Here is a 21,446-nt window from a genome sequence, read left to right on the forward strand (position 1 = left end):
AAGAGCGTTGCTTTGTGATCTCTGTTGGATTTAGCTGTAGCAGTTGAGGTAATTGCCAGTAGGTGTAATCTCCTTAATCACTGCTGCTAAATCCAATAAGAATCGTGAATTGGATCACACAAATTATTTTATTTGTAAGTGTGCATTTTCCATTGATTTAAAACAGCAGGAAAATAACAATTCCTTTAATTCTGTTTAGAGTAGATGTGAACTGTAAGTATTTTTTAAAACAAGCAAACTTACTTATTGCAGAAGCGGTTTTGGGGGGGAGGATTAACCATGTAGTTTCAGTACAAAGAGTAGGAAATGAATTTCTTCTGAGCACATGGAGGGGAATAAAAATACTGTAATTAGTACTTGCTTAACACAGATACTCCTGTTCAGCACTTAGCAAAATGGATTATGGTATGGACTAGGTTGACTAGGGCTGTTAAGCACTTTGAGGATACAAAAAAGTAACAATAATAACTGATATTTAGGACAACTGTACATCTAAGAAACATAAGGTTTCTTTCGGCAATGCAGAGCTAATCTACATCTGCTTCCAGATTTCTTTGCAAAGTGAAGAATCAGTAAATACATGAACGTAGAATCTGTAATTTACTAAACACAAGAGCTTCTAAGAAATCTTTCGAAGGATGTGGTACAGATGTGGCATATTTTGTCTGTTTCTTTCATTAGAAAATAAATATCTTTACCTCATTTCCTCTCAGCTTTTAAATAACACAAGTTTCATAAACAAAATAGGTCTTTTTAAACTAAAGTGTCCTAATTTGTTGTGTCATATCCCACATGTTTTGTTGTATCTTTGTGACCTTGTATTCCTCTTTTAAATAAATTAATGGAGATAAAACTCCAAGTCTTAAAGCCTGTAACTTGTGAGGTTATTTGACCTCACATTAATTTGTTTTTTGAAACTGTCTAAAGAACAGGGAAGTAAATTTGCAAGATATTTCAGGTTTTCTTTTTTCCCCCACAACAGTTTGTTTTCTATAGAATTATTAATAAGTTTGACCTGGTCTTAAAAACTGTAGAAGGACCTTTTGAAAAGATAGTATCTTGAACATGCAGGGAAAATTTCAGGGTTCTGTCTGTAGAGGTAGATCCTTTCTCATTCTTGAATAAAATAAACGAATCTTTATTTGTGGCATGGAACTGACCAACTAGATTTTGTATTTAAAGTAAAACAATACACTGTTGAAGGACCAAAGTATTCTGGAAATAATGCTGGTAACTTTACAATTTAGATATGCATGTTACTCATTCTTTGAACTGCTATAACGGTGCACTTAACTGAAAGTGTTCTGTGGATTCCTTGAGCAACATGTGAGCAAATGAAGTTATTTCAGAAGACCAGTATACTTGAAGTTTAGGCTTGTATTTAAATACCTTTCTGAACTTGACTCGTTGTCTGTTTAGTTATGTGCCTAACTCAGTTCCTATTTAAAAGGGCTAAATGCCTAAGCATCTCTTATCTGGTTAAGTGTATATTATATTGGCTGTATGTAAGCACATACTTAAATTAGGCATATACTTATGTATGTTACTGACCGAGGTTCTTAATTAGAATACAGGCATGCCACTTAAGGAGCCGTTACTGCCATTGGATTTACCTGAGCCATGTCTGTTGATCCTGTAGAAACCTGCATGGGTATCCAGTTAATTGCAAGATGTTAGCTGTTCAGGATAAGGTCTGGTTCATTCATCATTTGAAAATACTTAAATATTTCGATTTTTCAGAAGAACTGGTACATAATTATATGCCTAATTTGCATGCACAGCTGCTGGAACTGTGTATTTGAAAGCCTGTTAGTTAGCTACATGTTAGGCAGGATGTGCAGCAAAGTACCTGATACTCATGAGCAGTCAGGCAAATCAGGTACACCTCTCATTGCATGCCTGACTTCAAAATGAGATCTGTAAATAGTGCTGAACATTGTGATGATGACTCAGATTCATGCATGTTTTTTTAAAAGCCCTGGAAGTCATTATTGCACAGTTAATTCTTAAGTGCTAATAATTTTCCTATTTTTCTCCTTTAGATAGCAAAATCAAGTGGTTTGTTACATGTTAAGGAGCAAGGTGCCTCAAAATTTAACATAAATAAAATAAGTGTAAATAGGAAGCATGAGGAAAAAAAGGGGTACTGTTTTATCTTTTCTATTCCACCCATGCTGCATATAAATTAAGTTTCATTTAGATTTGTTTTGTCCTTTGGTCATATCCAGCTGTAACTCAGTCCTTGCTGCAGATCTGTAGAACAGGTTTGCAAGACTTCTTTCTTTCTTTTTATTTTTTTAAAGTAGTATGTTTCATGTGGGGTCTATTGAAACTCATATAGCTAAAACTGCACAGTGTTTTGAAACTTACCTCATATTTTGCTTTTTGATAAGAATATTTATATATTCATTTTAAAATTCTGAAATTAGGGGGTTTATAGTTAAAATGTACACAGTTTGAACCAAAGCAGTAAAAGCCAGTGACACAGTATTTGTATATACCTTGACTTTTAAAACAATGTTTAAATAAAAGCATTTACTTTATTAAAGTGCATGGGGTAATACTGAAGGACTCAATTGGATAGCATGTATACAGTTATGCCAGTAATTTTGCATAGATCATCGATACATAATATAATTAGAACTTTTCTATTGTTTTTCAGTTTAGCATTTAATGTTTGTACCAGTTTAAATCCCTTTGCATTTCCAATTTAATACATACATTTAATTGTAATCATAATGGTTTAACTATTAAATCTTTTGATTTTTAAAGATTTTTTGGGTTCATTTAGCAGTCTAATTGTGACTAAAGTTGAATAAAACCTGCGTTTAATTCAGATTAGATATTACTTGAACATTTAGGATGATGGGGCAATATAATGTGATTGGAATAGTAGGAAACACATATTTTGGGAAAATATGGCTTACTTAGCTGATCAGTTATGATTTAGTTCAATCTCAGTAAATTTAAAGCCAATGTATCGATTTCAGATAAACTGAGGTGACCTAGAATGTGAGACAGTACAAAGCTAAATTTTTTTCTGCCCTCCGGTCCTTCACTTCCAACTTCACTTGTAGGATGTATTGTGTGGAGTCACAGTAGTTCCATAGCTTTTATTTTATTTTTATTTATTTTTACATCCAAAGTAAGTAGCACCAGAGGATTAAAAAAAAAAAATAAATTCAGTTAGCACATACTTTGTTTTTTCTTTTTTTTTTTCTTTTACTGATTTGGTTATTTGCCATTTCTGGGGATTAAACTTTAAAAAATGTTCTTCTTTTCTGTATCTGATGTTCTGTGTGCTATTAGTGATGCAGCCAACACGAACGGTTGTCATGTGTAAAACAACTTTCGATCACCGCGAAAACACCGCCCTGGGAAAGCGTCCATGCTTGATATCGTTTGGTTCATGAACATTAAGTTTCCAGTACAGGTGACCCATAGCTCAAAGTGTTAAATAATTGTATACATTATTCAGTTTTTAAAATAATAATCCATTAATGAGATTGCTAGTCTTTGAAGTTTTGCTCACTTTTGTTTTTCCTAGTAGAACAGGGTAAAAGGAAAAACTTAAGTTCTTTTTTGTTTCTTTGTAAGGATCTGGTAGATAGATTCATTGTTATTTATTACATTTTTAAATGCAAGGGTAATTGTAAAATCATAGAAAGAGTAACATCTGTGTAGTGTTGCAGCTCTGTGTAATGCTTTCATTTGCTTCTTCAGGTAAAATCCCAGAAGAAGCCAAAGCCCTTTCTCTATTGGCGCCTGCTCCTACTATGACAAGCCTGATGCCTGGTGCAGGATTGCTTCCTATACCCACACCAACCCCTTTGACTACAGTAAGTAATATTCAGTTGCTGTTTGATTTCTGGTTTCCTCTGTACTCATTAGCCTTTTCTGTGTTCAGAGAACAAGAACTATCTGATCCATGGATGTTGTCCTCTTGTATGCTAGGTCAGTGAGGGTTTAGCTGTGGTGCCCTTTTGAGGGTAGATCACTAGATGTCCATGCACTACCTTTCCTGTGTTTTTCTTTCAGATTATTATTTTTCAAAATAGTGGGTAAGTACTGGTTTTGATTGTGTCTGTTTTAATTCTTGTCCTTCCATAGACCCATTAATTTGGTCCAGTGGCAGTGCTATCCAGCTCCTAAAAATTTGTTAAAACTAATAGTTATATTGATACAGTTTTTCGGAATATTAAAATGCTGGACTAGGGTGCTTTTACTTGATATCTCTACAACAGGGCTTTTCACTGTTTGCCTAACAATATTTTCACTACTAAAAGCATAGGGGCTAGCTGCTGCTACTTCTGCTGAGTTCCCTTTTGCCTTTGAAAGCCCTTCTTGACATCAGCAGGCTGCTGTGACCTATGGAGGGGAAATTTCAAGTTAAAATAGAATAGCTTTCTCTTTAGTTAAATAAAAAAAGTTACTGGTGGATTGTTGAGAATTTTTCTTGTTAGAACATTTGTTTGCTGGAAAGGCAGTTGCTTTTTGGGTGGAGAAAATAAAATTCAAATCAGGACCTCAGCTGACCAATTTAATAATGATTTTTCAGTGACCTTTTTTGTAACATTCCCCAGGAGTGATTTCAATTCCTAGTTCCAAAAATGAGAGCTGTATTGTCCTCATTCTCTAGGAAGTGACTGTGTTTGTCGGGAAAGAACTAAGACTTAATATCCTTATTTCAACTGTAATCTTGCCTTGTGTGATGTATTTGTCCAAAAGGTACCTTATCTGTCCCTTTGGACTGATAACTATTACAGGACAAATTGTCCCTGAGCACTGCAAATACCCTTCTTCCCTTGCTGTGTAAGGTCTCAGCAGTTCCTCATCTACTCCTAATACTTGTGGCAAAAAAAAAAGAATATTAGCAGTGTCTGAAGGCATCTTACTCAATTTGACTGTAAGCATTAGAAATTCAAGCCTGTATGTTTTCTGATTGATATACTGCACCCCTGGCCAGACCTCTTTGATAAGATGTTAACTAATAGCCCACAGAAAACAGAATATTTATGGGTAGATTTTTACTTTAAAAAGTGCTCAGCTGGGACCTTAAAGTTTAAAGTATTGCCTATGTTAATTAGACTTATTTTTACAGAAATGCACAAGGCAAGCAAGTATTAACAAGTGAAGTTATCTCCCACTAGTGCTCTGTTAGAAAGCATGTTCTGGTTTTGTGTTTTCCAGCTTGGTGTTTCACTTGGCACTTTGGGGGCTATACCAGCAGCAGCATTGGACCCTAACATTACAGCACTGGGAGAAATACCACAACCACCAATTATGGGAAATGTGGATCCATCCAAAATTGATGAAATCAGGAGAACAGTCTATGTTGGAAACTTGAATTCCCAGGTAGCTTTTTTGTGTGTAATGGAAATATTACTGGAAGGTGTGGAATTGTAAGTTATGAATTCTGATCTTGTATGTTAAAGAGTTTTTGTTAGTTGATAACGCTAGGAATTTAAACAAAAAAAAATAATTCTGTTTACTAGTGATATTTCAGATTTTGAATGCTCCTTGTGCCAATCAGATCAGACCAGACTATGGAATTTATTCTGGAAGGATACCAGAGAAATCACTCGTAGCTATATTCAAGAAACATACTTATGTCTTTCTGTTGTTAAATGTCCAGCTGGGTTTAGTTAGCTGAGAATGCCTCAGAAATTGTGAGATCATGGTAGCTGTCCCCCACAACACTGTGCAGGTGCTTAAGTACAGTGGGATGCAATGATGTGGCCTGGTGGAAGTTGCAAAATTAGCATAAATACCTTTGAGTTCCTATAACAGGAAGGTTAGGTTTGTCAGAAATTTGGGTTTTCAGCAATTGATTGAATTAATTGAAAAATTATTTACGTTTGACTGATAATATATATATTATATAAGTATATATTATATTATATAAGTATTTTATTGTGGGGTTTTTTGATTGCCAAAGTAGCTACTAGAGTGTAGAAGTGCTATTGATTGCAATAAAATAAAACAAGCTGGAAGCTAGGAGGAAAACAGATAAAAGGTAAGTCTTGTAATATTGTTTGGATTTTTTTTTCAATTGATCAAAATTCACAGTCAGTAGTTTTGATGCTGGTGTATAAGGAAGTTCCTCATCAGTTATTTCAGATGAGTTGCCTGAAAAGTGCAAAATCCTGTGCAACTGCTTTTTTAACCTAGATGTGGGACTTCAGGGCTTGTGATTGCACTATTTCAAATTGTAATATGTTCTTTAGATTAATGGAAGAAAAAGTACCTGTCTTTGTTAAAGTGTAACATTACTGAATTCATATTGCCTGTGTAATAATGGTGAGAGGCCTTTCCAAAATCTGTAGCTCTTAGATTACCTGAAATATTGGATAGGTGGCTTTCATTGTACATTTTACTTCAGCTGAGCTCTTCGACTCTTTCTAGACTACAACAGCAGATCAGCTGCTTGAATTCTTTAAGCAAGTTGGAGAAGTCAAATTTGTACGAATGGCAGGTGATGAGACACAACCAACACGATTTGCTTTTGTGGAGTTTGCAGACCAAAATTCTGTACCTCGAGCTCTTGCCTTTAATGGAGTTATGTTTGGAGACAGGCCACTGAAGTAAGAAACTAATTATCTATATGTCTATTAAATGAGAGCTTTCTTTGTATCAGTATGCATTTATGACTGACATGCAGGAAACTGCTGTGATGAATATTTTGTTCAATATAAGGACCTATTGTTAGCGAACTGGAACACTTTTATAAACTCCAGTTTCATGGATGTATGGAGTATGGATGGCATTAAGTAAAATATATTTATACTTAATGTTGTGGTAGTGGAAGCTATAGCAGTGAAAGAATCTGCAAAGTTCATAGTAAGAATTAAGCTTTCTGTATGATGGGTATGTGTTTAGTGGGTCTTAGCATAGAGGTTTGATCTGAAATAGAGAAATAGATTCCTAGATTTGTACTAGAAAATACTTTAACACAGAAATACTGTGCTGCATTTATTTAAAAGTGCTAGAATTTGAAAGCAATAAAAGACACGTCAGACACTTAGAACAGATGAGTGTTAGGACAAATCTGTAGTTTTGCTGAACTTTGAAGTTTTTAGTCATACATGGAAGATGAGGTGTTGTCCTTTCTTAGTAGTTTTTCATTTTACCTTTTCAAGGGGTTAGGAGTTAAAAGTTTTATTTTTTCTTAATTTAGAATAAATCACTCCAATAATGCAATAGTGAAGCCTCCTGAAATGACACCACAAGCTGCTGCCAAGGAACTGGAAGAAGTGATGAAGCGAGTAAGGGAAGCCCAGTCTTTCATATCTGCTGCTATTGAGCCAGGTAGGTATATTATGCTCATTACCTAACAGACACATTCTCTGTGTAGCTTAGCACACACTTTTAAGAGCACTTTCAAACCCAGGAAAAGGGTACTTTAAAGGTAAACAGTATGTGTTGGAAGACAGAAAATCAAAATCATGTTCATGCAACAAAGCAGTAGAATGAAGCTGACTTTTTATTTCATCATGTCTTATTTTCAGATACACGTTCACTGAATGTTTTCAAAAATACAAAGTTAATACTAAATTAATACTTAATGTTGGAGCTTTTTAAGTCCTATGTACTTACAAACTTTCAAAAGAAAATGCTTTGTATTCTGTTCTGTTCTCCTCTAGCATGCGTTACTGACATAATTTCATGATCGGAGGGAGCTAGCCTGGTTCTGAAAGCAGTAATATCATGCTTTCCTTATCTGCAGCAGGTTAATTTTGTACCTGTGCTATGCTTTTTTTTCCATGCTGGCTCAAGACTATGTGCATCCTCATCGCAAATGGGATCAGAGAATAAATCTGGGATAAAACTTAACATATTTTAAAGGACTTTTTTTTTTCATCCAGATTGATTCCCCGATCCCTGTTAACACTTAAATGCCAGGTCAAGGAGGAAGGTGTTGGTGGATTGAGAGGCTAGATGGACATTTCAGTGCTTATTTATGCTGACTTAAACTGATTGCAAACCACAGCGTAAAGTTTTCTACTTGTCAAACTTGCAGTTGAGATCCTTCTCTTTCTTTTCATCAGTGAGATTTTTGTCATTCTTCTTACTAACATACCCAGTCATTGTCTTACATAGGTTAAATAGTGCTGAGTCTCGAGGGTCTGTTTATTTTTTTTTTCTGGAGGGTGTAGGTCAGTATTTTCTGTTGGTTTTTAGGGTTGGAAATAAAATAGTTCTAACATTTCCTCAGTGTTAAGCAGCAGAATAACAATGTTTTAGAGTCTGAACCAAAATCTGGTGAGGTCCCTGTTAGGGTTTCAGTTGACTTTGAATCAAACTTTGCACCCTGTCATCTCCATCCCTTCCTTCCACAAAACAATGTCTGAGGAATAAAACTTCAATATTTGTACAGTGGTTGAAATATCTATGACTATAGAAAGTAGTGATTATTTACATTTTATGCTTGTTTTCAAAATTATGCCCTCTAAATTTACTCTATTTTTCTCAGGTTATTTTAAAAAAGGAAGTAATTATATTAAATAATAGACCAAGAGGAGAACATGTTGTGATCTTGTGCATTGTGGCAGCAACGTAAATCCCATTCCTAATAGAGCTAGCTGTTTATAATTATCTGGTTTATGTGTACTGCTGCAGGATGGCTGCACTCAACGAGTATATGCAATGACTTTCTTGGATGTTTCTGAAGGATATTTGCAAAGAAGGAAGATGTGCAAAGAGTAGGCCCCTTGCACTATATGTGGTACATTCCACTTGTGCCAAATTGTTAACTGGGATCTTTAAATGTTCTGAGCTTACACTGCAAAGTGGTTTTTTCCTCTCAGAGTCTGGAAAGAGCAGTGAAAGAAAAGGCGGTCGATCTCGTTCCCATTCTCGTTCAGAATCCAGGTCTAGCTCAAAATCCCGATCTAGAAGGAAAAGATCACACTCAAAACACAGGTAGGTATGGTTTTTACTTTGGACTAAGAGATCATACTGTGTTTTTTGAGTAGCGGTGGTTACTGAGATTTCTTACTGAGTTATAAGACAAATACTCCTGTAGACAAGATTACTAACTGACGCTGAGCAGATCAGAATAGCCAGGAACTTTGTCTCTGAATGGATAACCTTTCCCTCTAAATGATTAATGGTTTTAGTATTACTTTCAGTTAAAACACACTAGAAGGCACTTTTTGTGCCGTGTACCGTAATACCGTTTTGTGACCGGTATTTTAAAAAAAGTTACCTGTATATTCTGGATTGAACGTGTAATTTACTGTTAACACCCTGAGCAGATAGACTGCCTGGTTTTGCTAGTAGAAAGTCCTGATGACCTGAACTTGTAAGCAGCAAGTTAACAAATGCAGTATTTTTATTTACTGTAATGTAAATGTAAAGCTATGCCTTTTAAAAGCAGAAGAAAAGGACTTTAAGGACAGCTTTCCATTCTTCAGATTTTATTTGCTTTGCTAAATTTGTTCAGATCTGAGATGGGCTTTGGAATATGGGAGGAAATAAAATCACTAGGTCACCCTTAGAGTATACCCATTAAGATTTTTTCCAAGAATGAGGCAGTCTTGCTACGTGAGACTTAAACCCTTCCTGAAATGGTTCACATTCTTCCAGTGGCAGAAATTTCTTCTGAGTGTTTATGTAATCTAAAGATACTTGGCTATGTTAATTATCGGAGAAAAAAAAATAAAAAATCAGAAAGTATTTGATAGCTTACATTTTAAAAACGTGAGTGTTATCAGTGTTGCAGCAACAGCTCTGTTGCATTGTTTTCATACATCATCTTTTAACAAGGCAACTAATACAGAAAAGCTGGCCAGAAGGAGTTAATCACAAATATGAAATAAGTACAGGCTTCAGTTTTTCAATAGTGAGACACCACCATACATGTTATCTAATGAAATCAAAATATTTCTAATATATTTTTCTAACGCAAGAAGAATCATTTGGTCACTTCCTTGTTGCTTGCTTCTCTGCTATTTGTCAAACTCAGGACATAACTGAAAAACAACCTTTGTTTTGTATAACACTGCAGTAATCTCAGTACTGTTTTGTATTGACACAAACCAAACTGATTTTTAGAAGATAAACTTGCTTTTTTTCACTTGTGGAAAACCTGTGCTTTAAATGACTGTTGATGGCTATATTTTTTTTTTTAATTATTTACTGCTACTACGGTCAGTTTTGAGAACATGCCAAAAAAGTTCAGTCTGATCTGTTGTGTAAACTTCATCCCTAAGAATGAACTAGCCTTACCACTTCCCTGTTTTACTATTTTATAAAATACTTCCATTGTTTTTATAAAATACTTCCATTGTTTTCATCTCTAGGATACAAAATTTATTCAAGGTCTTATTTTGACTTAATTTGCCCTGTAGTTAGTCTGTATTTCTGCACTGATAAGCAGAGCAAAGCTGCAGGTAAAAAACGGTTGCCTCTTCTCTCCTCTCCGTGTATATTAATGTGTGTCTTGAGCTGCAGAAGACAGGGGGAGCTGGTATTTTTCATACCTCCCTGTTCTTAAGGATTTATTGAGTAATATCTGTGGTCTTTCTGTCTTTGGTAAGTTAAACTTCATAGTACCTTAACCTCTCAGGCAAAGTATCCAATGATGTGGTATTTTGAAACTTAATGTTCAAATTCAGCTTTTTATTTTTGCTTTGCTAGGGAGTACGATCTTCCAAAAATAGGGAATATTTTGGAAAAAAAGAATACAGTAATTTTTACAAGTCTAATTTTCTTCACCGAATCTGCAACTATACTATATATGTTTATCAGAAGATTTTAATTGGATTTTTATCAGAGTATCTGCATATTATTTGCATTCATTATTTATCATGTAGTAAATGCTCATTCATTTCCTTGAGAATTCTTATAATTGGAATCTATGCTAAAAAATCCTTTCAACTGAAAAGGTAACTTGACTAAATGTTGAACCACAGATAGTGGGTGGAAAACAAAGCAAAAAGAGACCACTTAAAGCCATCTTTCTTCAGTGACCAAGACTGCAATAAGTGACTGGGCCTGGAAGAGGCACAAAATGTAACTAATTATTTTTACAAGCTGCTAGAAATTGTCTAGAGTAGATTTTACACACTGTAATTTACTAGGGACAGGTATCCTAATATGATATGACTTTATATTTTCCAGAATGTTCATGGAGGTTTTATGAAACATGGATATTACTTAAGTGGTGCATTGTTTCAAAGGAGGCCATGTGCACCTGGTGAAGCATAAAGTAGCTGTATTTGCAAAAATGGTGGTAGGCAGTATATTATTGAGGTGTAACTCTGTATAATTTTATGTAGTGAGGCAAGATTTATGGGTGTTTTCCTTTGTTGATTGACCTAATGTTTATGGAATTTCACTATTAAACTATTTGTCTTCTGGCGTTGTTCATGTAGAAGTAGATCTGGCAACAGATCACTCTCAAGACACAAGGACAGACGCAGATCCAGGAGTCCCTTGAAAAAACGGTCTAGATCTAGGGAAAGGAGGAAATCAAGAAGTCGCTCTCATTCTCGGTAAGTTCCATTCCTAAGAAATACTGTTCTTCATATTGCACAGTACAGAGTTTTTGAAAAAATCTAACAGACTTTTTAGGATGGTAAAGGGTGGAATCTCTAAGTGCTCTTGCCTGTCCCTAGACATTGTCTGTGGGACAAAAGAATAGAAAGTAAATTTTAATGCTGACTTTACTAGTTTTGGTTCGGATAGAGTTAATTTTCTTCATAGTAGCTCATATAGTGCCTACAGATGTTTAAACTTTAATAGTCTAATCTACATTTATACCAGCATGCAAGCTGACCAAAGTAGGTAACTTTAACTGCCAGACTTTAACCAATGGACCAGGAATGTTCTGTGTAGCCTGTGCAACCCACAAAAAAGGGGATGATGCTTGTTTGATCTATATCTGTTGAGAAGGTTGGATTCAGGCTGAACTTGATCCTGCATTCTGAGAACATGTGTAAAGTTTCTGTGCATGAGCTTTTATTTTCACATTTGACTACCTCATATTTGCCATACGCTGCTGTGGGCACAAATGCATGGCATTTTTTTATATGGCATATTTACATTTCAGGGTCTAATACATCTATATTTTACTTAGTTTATTAATTTTTAAGTCTGATCATCTTAATTATTGAACTGTAAAATTCCAGCAAGATAATAACATAATGTTCTGAGGGATGAAGTATTGAATGCTCACATAGCAAAAGTGCCTATGAAAGTAGCTTCATGAATAGAAGTCTTGGTACTTTTCTTCTGTTTCATCTCTGTAATTCCCCTGATATATTTAAAGGGAGCTTCATACTTAGGTTGTGCAGTTGCCTATTGGTTTTTGAGGGAATAAGTTTTATGGGAAAGAGAACTGCAGATCTGTGGACCTTGGTGGAAACAGGAATACGCTAGATAGCTAAATGGGCTTTATTGATGGATCCTTTTCATTCTGTGTTGCTGTTTTCTGGAGCTTCTTGAGATATCTGCTCACTGGAAGAGGCAAGTCCAGTGAAATCTCTGTGATAAATTAACTGGAAGGCACTTTTTGGGTCATTGTGAGGCTCTTTGCTATTGCAAGGGTTGCATGCTGTTTCATCTTCATGATCTTACATTCCTTCTCTGAGACTTCTGAAGAAGTAGTTGCCAAAACCTGACGGAAACCAAAGTTGTCAGGTCACAGAGCATACAACACCCTACTGTTTATTAGCAGTTGAGAAGATACAGCCAAACACTTCTTCCATGGAAGAAAGGTGGGAGCTGTGCTTGGGACCTTTCTTGTGTGAAGGAATCTATTTGAGAATCTTTAAAAATCCTGGGATAGGTACCAATACCAATAGACACAGCAACTTCTGTCAGTCTGGTTCTCTTGGATGTGTAAAGCACATGTGCTTTCTCCTGTTTCTCTCTGAACAATTGTTCATTTTCATATGTCCTAGGGGCAGGTCTAAGAGTCTCTCTGGTAGAAAGGAAAGATGGATTGTCACATTTCCAAATAATCCTATAAAAAAAAAAAAACCGTAAACTTGCAGCCAGAGCTGTGACCTAACAAGTTTTTGTTTGGCTTGATGACTAGAACATCAGTGGGAATCTACCTCGCTGTTCTTTTTATGAACATTCTGCCTGTCCCAAAGAAGCTGATGTAATCTGTTACCCTTGCTTCTGTTTTTACTGTATTAATAATTTTTCAATAATTTTCAAATTCCTAATAACACTAGAGATGATGGAGTTGTCTTGAGTTTTGACCTTACATTTGCCTATTTGCCTTCTGAGGGAATTTGGTGAAATTTTATCCTTTTTTTTTTTCCCTGTGTATTATTTGTTGTTGCACTTCCAAGCAGTTTCAGGGTATCTGTGTGAGAGAACGCTGTAGAATAAAGACTGTAGAATAAAGCTGTCATTTTTTTCTGTGGGGGTGGTTAATCTCTAGTCCATTTTATGTGGACACTCTTTTAGTAAAAAGTGGATTTACAGACTGTAGAGTTTGTCTCACTCCTGCCAAAATGTAGAAAGTTTATATATGTATAACAACCTGACTGTGAGGTGAAGAGACGTATCTCTCCAAGCATAACAACATCACTCTGAAGATTGCAGTTTGATTTCATTATGGCCTCCTCTTCTCCAATTTGGTTTCCAAGTTTTTACTAGCTATATAACCTTTCCGTCATGGTGAACAGAGGTGGAAAATTAAAATATTGAATATTGCTACTTATCAACAGAAATGCGTACTTCATCTTGAGCAATTGACATAGGCTAAGGAGTTAGTTGTAATTTTAATTGGCAAGTTAAAAGGTGAATTAATGGATTTGTGTTTGGCTTTTCACAGGGACAAGAAAAGAGACAAAGAAAAGGTCAAGGAAAAAGAAAAGGCCAAAGAAAAGGAGAAAGACAGAGACCGAGACAAGGAGAAGGATCGAGATAGAGACAAAGACAGGGCAAGAGAGCGAGATAAAGAGAGAAACAGAGAGAAGGACAGGGAGAGAGATAAAGAGCGAAACAAAGATCGCGAGAGAGTCAGAGACAAAGACAGGGATAGGGACAGGGAAAAGGATAAGGACAAAGATAAGGACAGGGAAAAGGAGAAAGATAAGGAGAAGGAAAAAGATAGGGAAGAGGTAGACCAGAACAAGGAAAAAGAAGATATTGAGAAAGAAGGAGAGAAGGACAGAGAGAAGATTAAGGACAAGGAGGGAGATAAGGACAAAGGAGGGGACAAAGAGAAGGACAGAGACAAAGAAAAGGAAAAAGATGGGGATAAGGAGAAGGATCGAGAAAGAGAAAAAGAGAGAGATGATAAAAAGAAGAAAGAGAAGAGATCCAGAACACTATCAAGAAGCTATAGCTCTTCAAGAAGATCTCGTAGCTCCAGCAGGTTTGTTTAGAATTTTTTCATGCTTTTTTTTAACTTGTCAGTTCAGTGAGGCACCATCCTAGTTTTTATGTATCAATATCACCATGTCTCTTACTAATTAAACCTGTATTATTTCTGTTTTGTAGATTGTCCTATAAAGTAAAATCTATTACAAAGAGCTCTGTATGATGCCTGATACAACATAGTTTCTTGTTGGGCTGCTGGTGCTTGCCTTTCACATAACCATATAGTATAGTCCTTGAGGACAGTAAGTAGATGATTCTTGTGCCATTTCTGTGTTGGGGCCGTCCAAAAGTTCTGATAAAGCGACGTCACACATCATCTTTGTCCTGATGAAAGTTTGAGTCACTGTTACATAGTTCTTTGGTTACTTACATACTGTACAGTGTTGTTCTGTAGGTCTTACAAACAGTTGGGTGATAGTACTTGCCACTCTTCAGCTGTATGGCTGAACAGCGGGAAACAAGCATGTCATTTGACTGGCTAGACATTCAGAATATGAATGTATCACAGTTGGAAGATAAGGTTACCTTGTTTAGCTGGTTAGATGGCCAGGTACAAATAAAAAGTAACATTCCTTAATAATGCTGATAGTAAAGAGGAAAACATTCAAGTTAATGTAACTGTTGGTTTTGCCTTTGAAGGAGGCTAAACTGGGTAGAAGTCTGAAAAAATTCGGTACAGCAAAAGGAAGCTGTGAGATTGATTATAAGCTCTAAGTGGACTGAGGCATATTCTAAAAGCGTTGTGGTTAACTAAAGTTCAGAAATTTTGGTGGAAAAAGTCCTTTCTTTATACCTCAGGAATTATGGAGTTCAGTAGTATCACATGTCAAATTTAGATATAAAATTTTAGCTGTTACCTTCAGAGAATGAAATGCTGGATGAATTGGGAAAAGTTTTGTGTATTACAATCACTTCACTGCATAAAAGCAAAATTGCCACAGTTCTAAAAATTCAGGAGTTCATCGTTCATAGAAGGCAGAAAAGGGTATAATGGCTTCTGATCATTCTGTTTGCATTACATGATATGTCCATGTTATTTTGGACATTTATGGGCAAAATACTGTGGCTTTCTTAAGCATATGCAGCTTCCTATTTTAATGCATTTTTAACACTATTTCATGGGTAGAAAACCTACACAGAGTACAGGTAGCTTCTGCCAGCTTTGAGAACATAACATTTTCTGTCTGCAGGCCTCAGGAGTGTTGAATTAGGTAAGTGCAGAAAAAAGATTTAATACTTTGTCAATGTGTAGCTTATATAAAAACCTCGGTGGAAGACACAGTTCCTAATGTCAAATAGCAAGTGTAGTTAGCTGAGTGTTACCAAAAATTCATATTCCAGTTCACCATAATTATGCTGCCCTTTAAGAATCTTGTTATTTAAGAAAGTGCCATGGAAGCCTCAAATGCCCTGTACCTGGGCAAAGAATCCTGGTGAAAATCAGTGCATCTCTTCTAGTGGACTCACAGTACAAAACTCTACTTTGATATTAAGTTAATCTTTTTTTATACAGATGTTACTAAACAAGGACGATATTCTTCTGAAGACTGAGGATGAGAAAAATACACTTTTTTATATGGATTTACAAGTCTTTCTTCAGATATAGCATTATCCTTAGAGTATCAATACTGGGGCCAATCCTGTTGAAAATCTTTATCAGTGGCCTAGGCAGTGGGACAGAATGCACCCTCAGCAAGTTTTCAGACAATACAGAACTTGGAGAGAGAACCTGATACATCAGAGGAGTGTGCTGCCATTCAGAGAAACATCGCCAGACCAGGAAAAATGGAGTGACAGGCATCTTGAGGAGTTGAAGAAAGAGAAAGGCCAAGTCCTGCACCTGGGCAGGAGTAACTCTGTTGCACCAGTACTGCGTGGGGGCTCACTGGCTGGAAGGCTAGCTGGCAGAAAGGGACCTGGGCATCCTTGCAGCCAAGAAGGCCAGCAGTATGCTGAGCTGCATTGGGCAGAGTGTTGTGAGCAGGCCAAGGAAGGTGATTCTTTCCGCTCTTAGCACTGGTGAGGCCACATCTGGAATCTGGTGTCCAGTTCTGGGCTCCCCATTACAGGAGACACACAGACATACAGGATTGAGTCTATTGAAGGGCCATGAAACTGGTAAAGGTCTTGGAGCATCTGTTATACAAGGAGAGACTGAGGGAGCTGAGATTGTTTAGCCTGGAGAAGAGAATGCTGAGGGTGCATCTTACCAATGTGTATGAATACTTGATGAGAGAGTGTGAAGAAGACAGAGCCAGACTTTTCACTGGGGCCAGTGACAGGCTAAAAGGCAGTAGGAATATATTGACATAGGGGAAATAAAGGCTTTTTTCTGATGTTTAAATTGTAATTTTTCTGGGCAGACTGGAAGCAATTGCCCTGAGAGACTGTGGAGTCTCCATCTGTGGAGATGCTGAAAATCTGACTGGATATGGCCCTGAGTAACCTGTTTGAGTTGATCCAGTTTTAAGGTGAGGGAGGGAGAGCTTGGACTAGGTGATCTCCAGAGGGCTTTTCCAACCTCAGTAATTCTGTTATTCTCTGAAAAGCAATTGTGAATGGTTTGAGCTATAGAGTCCCAATTAGCTTGCACTTGGGGACCCCTATTTACTTCAGTGATTGACGTTGCTTGGCTGAAATGGTTACAGACCTTTCTGGAGAATATTATCCAGCAAACTGGCATTTCAGCTGGCTAGATTTACAGTGCAGCACTGAGTTGGGACTGCTGATCCTTTACCTTACGGTGTAAAATATTGGACAAATAATCATCTTTTTGGAGAAGAGGTGAAAGTGGAATACAGGACCTTCTAAGAACTAGATGGCAACTGACCTTGCTTTACTGACAGACAGCATGTGAGTACTAGAAAGCAGACAGCAGTTTGTGATTTTTAGCTGAAATAAGAGACACAGACCAGAAGGGGAGCATCTGGCTCCTTTTCAAACAGACTTTTACAGGCTAGCAGAGGTGATAAGTATGGAATGTTAACTCTGTGTATGATTAAGAAAGAGACACAGGACCACTGTAAAAGCATTCAGACTTGTTTTTGCTGCGTTAATATTGCTTAGGAATGTTAAAAAAAGAGGTGTACAGAAATCTTTGTATAACTGTCAGACACAGTTGTAGTTCTTGAACTTGAAATATGAAAAGCAAAAACTGAAAATTAGATTTCATGAATAAACAGTTTCTGGTTTGAACACAATTACTAAGGCACTTGGTTAGTCACAGATATGTGTGCTGGAAAGCAAAATAAAGTGGGGATGTAATCAATGTAGCCCAAGTGGGAGCACTGTCAGAATAATATATCAATTTCCAGTATCCTCACTTGAAACGTGGTGATGGTAAATGTGAAGAGGTTCAAAGTGAGATACACGTTAACTAGTTAACAGCTGATCAGTGATTGTGTTGTTTTCTGCATGTTTCTGAGGCCACTTTATACTTTTGTTTATCAAAGATCAAATCAAACTTAAGAGCTTGCTGAACAAAATAGTTACGAAATTTTGTCCTATGCGGCTTCAGGAGGTCACAGTAGATGATATTGTCAAAGTAACCATCCATGTAGTGATACTAGACATACCTTAATACATCCTTTTGTAATTTATCTAGTAAGTGTTGATTCTTGGCCTTTCTAAATGTTGAAGATAGAAATATTCACACCTAATGGTGTGAATTGCAAAAGCTGGTATGCATATGTGTAGCTTTTGTGTCATATGTTGAAGTGCCCTCTCAATTAGTTTTTAACTTACCTGTTTTTCATTGATGGTTCTTCCTGTCTGCTTTTCCTGCTCTGTGAAGAGGTGATAGGAAAAAAACATCTCAGGTTGAGAGAGATAGGTTCTATGTTAATGTTGAATGATGCTTTACTGGCTCAGTTTTTGTTTTATTTTAACATGTGTCTCAGTATGCTTGCAACTAGTTTTTTAATGTTTTGTTCTATTCAAGATCAGACTCCATAATAGCAACTCCAGCAAATTCCATATATCTACGTAAAACAACTGTTGTTGTACAATACCATGAGCTCTTCAGTGTGTTACAGAATGATAACATTCTGTTTGCTGAGCAAGAACCATGAGGAAAACAATAGATACTAATTTATTCTAGTTTTGACAACAGCTTGAGCTTTATTTTGCACTGTTTGCTTCTAAAGCAATAAGAATTCTAGCCCAGTCAGGCTGAACTGAAACTGCAGTGATCTTCAAGTTGTAATGTTGTGTTTTGAAGTTCATATTGCTTAAGTTACATCTTTTGTCTTAATGTGGCTCTTCATTCAATTCAATTATTTTCCGGACTGAGGAAACTCTTACTTAATACAGGATTACTGAATTCAGTGTCTTTCCATTGTTATCAGGTGTAAGTACAGGCATGTGAGGATAAACAAAAAACTAAAATCTCAAAGGGCACAACCTTTTTTTCCCCACTTCCAACCTCTCCTTTCCCACCAAACTGAAACATACGAATTTTTTTTTCTTTGTACAGTTCATATATTGTTGGTGATATATAATGTTAAATTCAGGGATATTTACTTGGTGGTTGTGTCAGATCATTTTAAGAGCTTTCTGTTTTTATCTGGTTCCTGAGTTTATTATTTCTATTCTTTGATGATCTTGAATTTCTTGGTCCTGTAGAGAAAGGCGTAAAAGGAAGAGTAGAAGTCTCTCCAAGTCTCCTAAAACATCCAAAACAACAAAAAGAAAGTCTTCACGAACTCCTTCTCCAAGAAGGTCAGTTTGAAAACATAGAAGTTAATGAACAGTAACGGAGGAAGAATTTGTAATATTTTGATTGTTTTACTGCCTTTACTCTAATAGTTTCAGATTATTTAAGTTGGTGAACATGGTTTAGTTTTAATTTAAAACAGAAACAAAACAAAAACCTTCATGAATTTGAGCTTGGTATGCTTTCAACTAGAGAGTTTTGAATCTGTCAACAATGCAAATTTGCTTCAAATCAATAAAAGTCTTTCATTGGATACAAATTAATTTGGTTTTCTTTTTGCAAATACCGTGCATACTGAACATATGCATTCTTTAGCGCTCTTCAGTCAAAAAAATCCCTTTGCCTTTATGAAGGGGGTTTTGTCGGGTTTTTTTTGGAAAGCTACAGATTAGAGTTTAGTTTGCTGTTAAATGGTTTAAAAGTTGTTGCTGTTGGATCAAATTCTGATTTGAGTAAAAATCTTCTGAAGCAGAAACAAGAAAGAAAAAAAAAGAGAAAAAGATACAAATAATGAAAGAAGAGAAAGAGAACGTTCCACCTCCAAGAAAAAAAGTAGTAAAGAAAAAGAGGGAAAGGATAAATCTGACAAAAGCACCACTACTTTGAAGGTAAGCTGTGTGACCAAGCGATAAGCAGAATGATGTGATGCTACTGGAGCTGTTATTGAAATTTCCTCCTTTCTTTTTCTTTCTTTTCCTCCTCCCTTCTTTTTCCCATTTTCCCTTACCAAAATATTACCACTTGGGTTTAGCTTTTGCCAGTTGGAGACTTACTGTTGCTGTTAGTGGACCAGTTTGATAAGTCTCCGTGTTTCAGCTTTACTGGACCCATAGGAGCTTGTGTGAATAGTTTACTTTGGTTTCTTTCCTGTTCTGTGCCATGTGCTAGGACTTGGCTGGCTGCCTATCTGTATGAGTGGGCAGGAAGCAGACTGTAACTAAGGAGCAGGGTTCAGGGACAGCTTTGCTGTCAAGCTGAAAAGACTACTCTTTATAAACTTTTACTGCAGTTCAGCCTCTCCCTGGTTGCTTTGGTCCTGGTTTGCATATTGGATTCTGCAGGAGTAAAGTTGAAGAGTTGGGCAAGAGTGGTATGGGATTTTCCCCTGCAAAACAGAAGGTGGTGTGATTAAGAAAAGAAACATCTTCAAATTGTTTAATCTTGGAATTTGAAAAGCAACATGCCTTTAAAGAGTAGTTTGTAGTACTCAACAGTTGTTGTGTTCAACTGTTAGAAAACAGCTGGTTTAGGTGACTCTGTCCATATGCTTAAGTAATTATCTTACCCAAGAACTCTCTTAATGCATCAGATACCTGGCAAAAAACATGAAAGAAAAAAATTTAATCCTATTTTATTTAGAAAATACGGTGAAATCGTAATTTCTGGAGCTGTTACTCATAGGTTTCATGATGCTGCTTATACTGTTCTTCCTGAATATTGATGATAGAGACAGGTCACTTAATGGCAATGACTTCTTGGATGATGGGTTGTTATGAGTGCCTAACTTCAGCTGATTGGAAAGAAAACTTTTTAAAAAAAAAAAAAAATATAATGGGGGGGAAAGAAGCTGACACCTCTATTCTAAAAATAGCTGAGACAAGATAGTAATGTAAAAATTGAGACAATGAAAATACCAAGAGTTGGTTGGAAGTCATATCCTATGATGTTAAGAATAAGATATTTTTTTTTGTAAAATAATTTTATCTTTGGTAGGACAAAGATCACACTAAAGAGGATCAGAATTCAGAAACTGACAAGGAAGTAGACAACAGAGATACAAAAAGGACAGATGAAGTCAAACTACAACAGAATGGGAACTGTCAACCAAATGAAGAAGACCTCTCAATTAAAATGGAAGAGGTTTAAAGCAAAGAATGGACCTTTGATTCAACTAAGGAATAGAATCCAAAGCTTTTTATTTTCCAGAATGAGGAAGAAAATGTCAAAGCAATCAACCTGAACGTGTTGATAGTACTAGTAGCTCTTCCAATTCTTGTGATAGCTTTGTTGTCTTCTTGCTGTAAAGCAAGAGAGCACGGACCAGTAGTTATACCATGAAAAGGCAGATGCCATCAGAACTATTCATCTCTGAAAATCCATGCATTTCCATGATGGCTCTACTTATTTGTAAAATGATTTATGTTAAGTTTTGTCACAAGCTGTTACAAATAAATAGAAACTGAAAGACCTAAACCTGTACTACCCAAAAAAAGCTGAAGATATGCATTGAAGGTTGTTTAAAATACTGCTTGTTGATGAATTTTGTATTGTGTTACCTTGTGGGTTTAAAAAAAATCCACAAAAACTTCAATGTGTACTGTTTGATGTGCTTGGAAATGGTGCATAAATATACACACTTCCTTTTGTTGTAAATGACAACTGTAGG

General features: G+C 36.2%; 1 protein-coding gene across 2 annotated transcripts in view; it reads left to right on the forward strand.

Moving 5' to 3' along the window:
* Window positions 1–21,265, forward strand: part of SREK1 (splicing regulatory glutamine/lysine-rich protein 1) — a 33,951-nt gene extending 12,686 nt beyond the window's left edge. The window contains exons 3-13 of one of the 2 annotated variants that reach the window (XM_009884228.1): window positions 3,724–3,839; window positions 5,191–5,355; window positions 6,406–6,584; window positions 7,178–7,308; window positions 8,808–8,922; window positions 11,379–11,498; window positions 13,796–14,084; window positions 14,271–14,341; window positions 18,970–19,065; window positions 19,530–19,668; window positions 20,774–21,265. In XM_009884228.1, coding sequence (XP_009882530.1) covers window positions 3,724–3,839; window positions 5,191–5,355; window positions 6,406–6,584; window positions 7,178–7,308; window positions 8,808–8,922; window positions 11,379–11,498; window positions 13,796–14,084; window positions 14,271–14,341; window positions 18,970–19,065; window positions 19,530–19,668; window positions 20,774–20,926 — 1,574 coding nt within the window. In that variant the 3' untranslated portion in view covers window positions 20,927–21,265. Of the gene's footprint in view, window positions 1–3,723; window positions 3,840–5,190; window positions 5,356–6,405; window positions 6,585–7,177; window positions 7,309–8,807; window positions 8,923–11,378; window positions 11,499–13,795; window positions 14,342–18,969; window positions 19,066–19,529; window positions 19,669–20,773 lie in introns of both variants that reach the window. The other variant, XM_009884227.1, reaches the window with a different exon arrangement.
* The last annotated feature ends 181 nt before the right edge of the window (window positions 21,266–21,446 follow it).

This window comes from Charadrius vociferus, unplaced genomic scaffold, assembly GCF_000708025.1.
Source record: "Charadrius vociferus isolate BGI_N301 unplaced genomic scaffold, ASM70802v2 scaffold183, whole genome shotgun sequence".
In the NCBI taxonomy this organism is placed as follows: Eukaryota; Metazoa; Chordata; class Aves; order Charadriiformes; family Charadriidae; genus Charadrius; species Charadrius vociferus.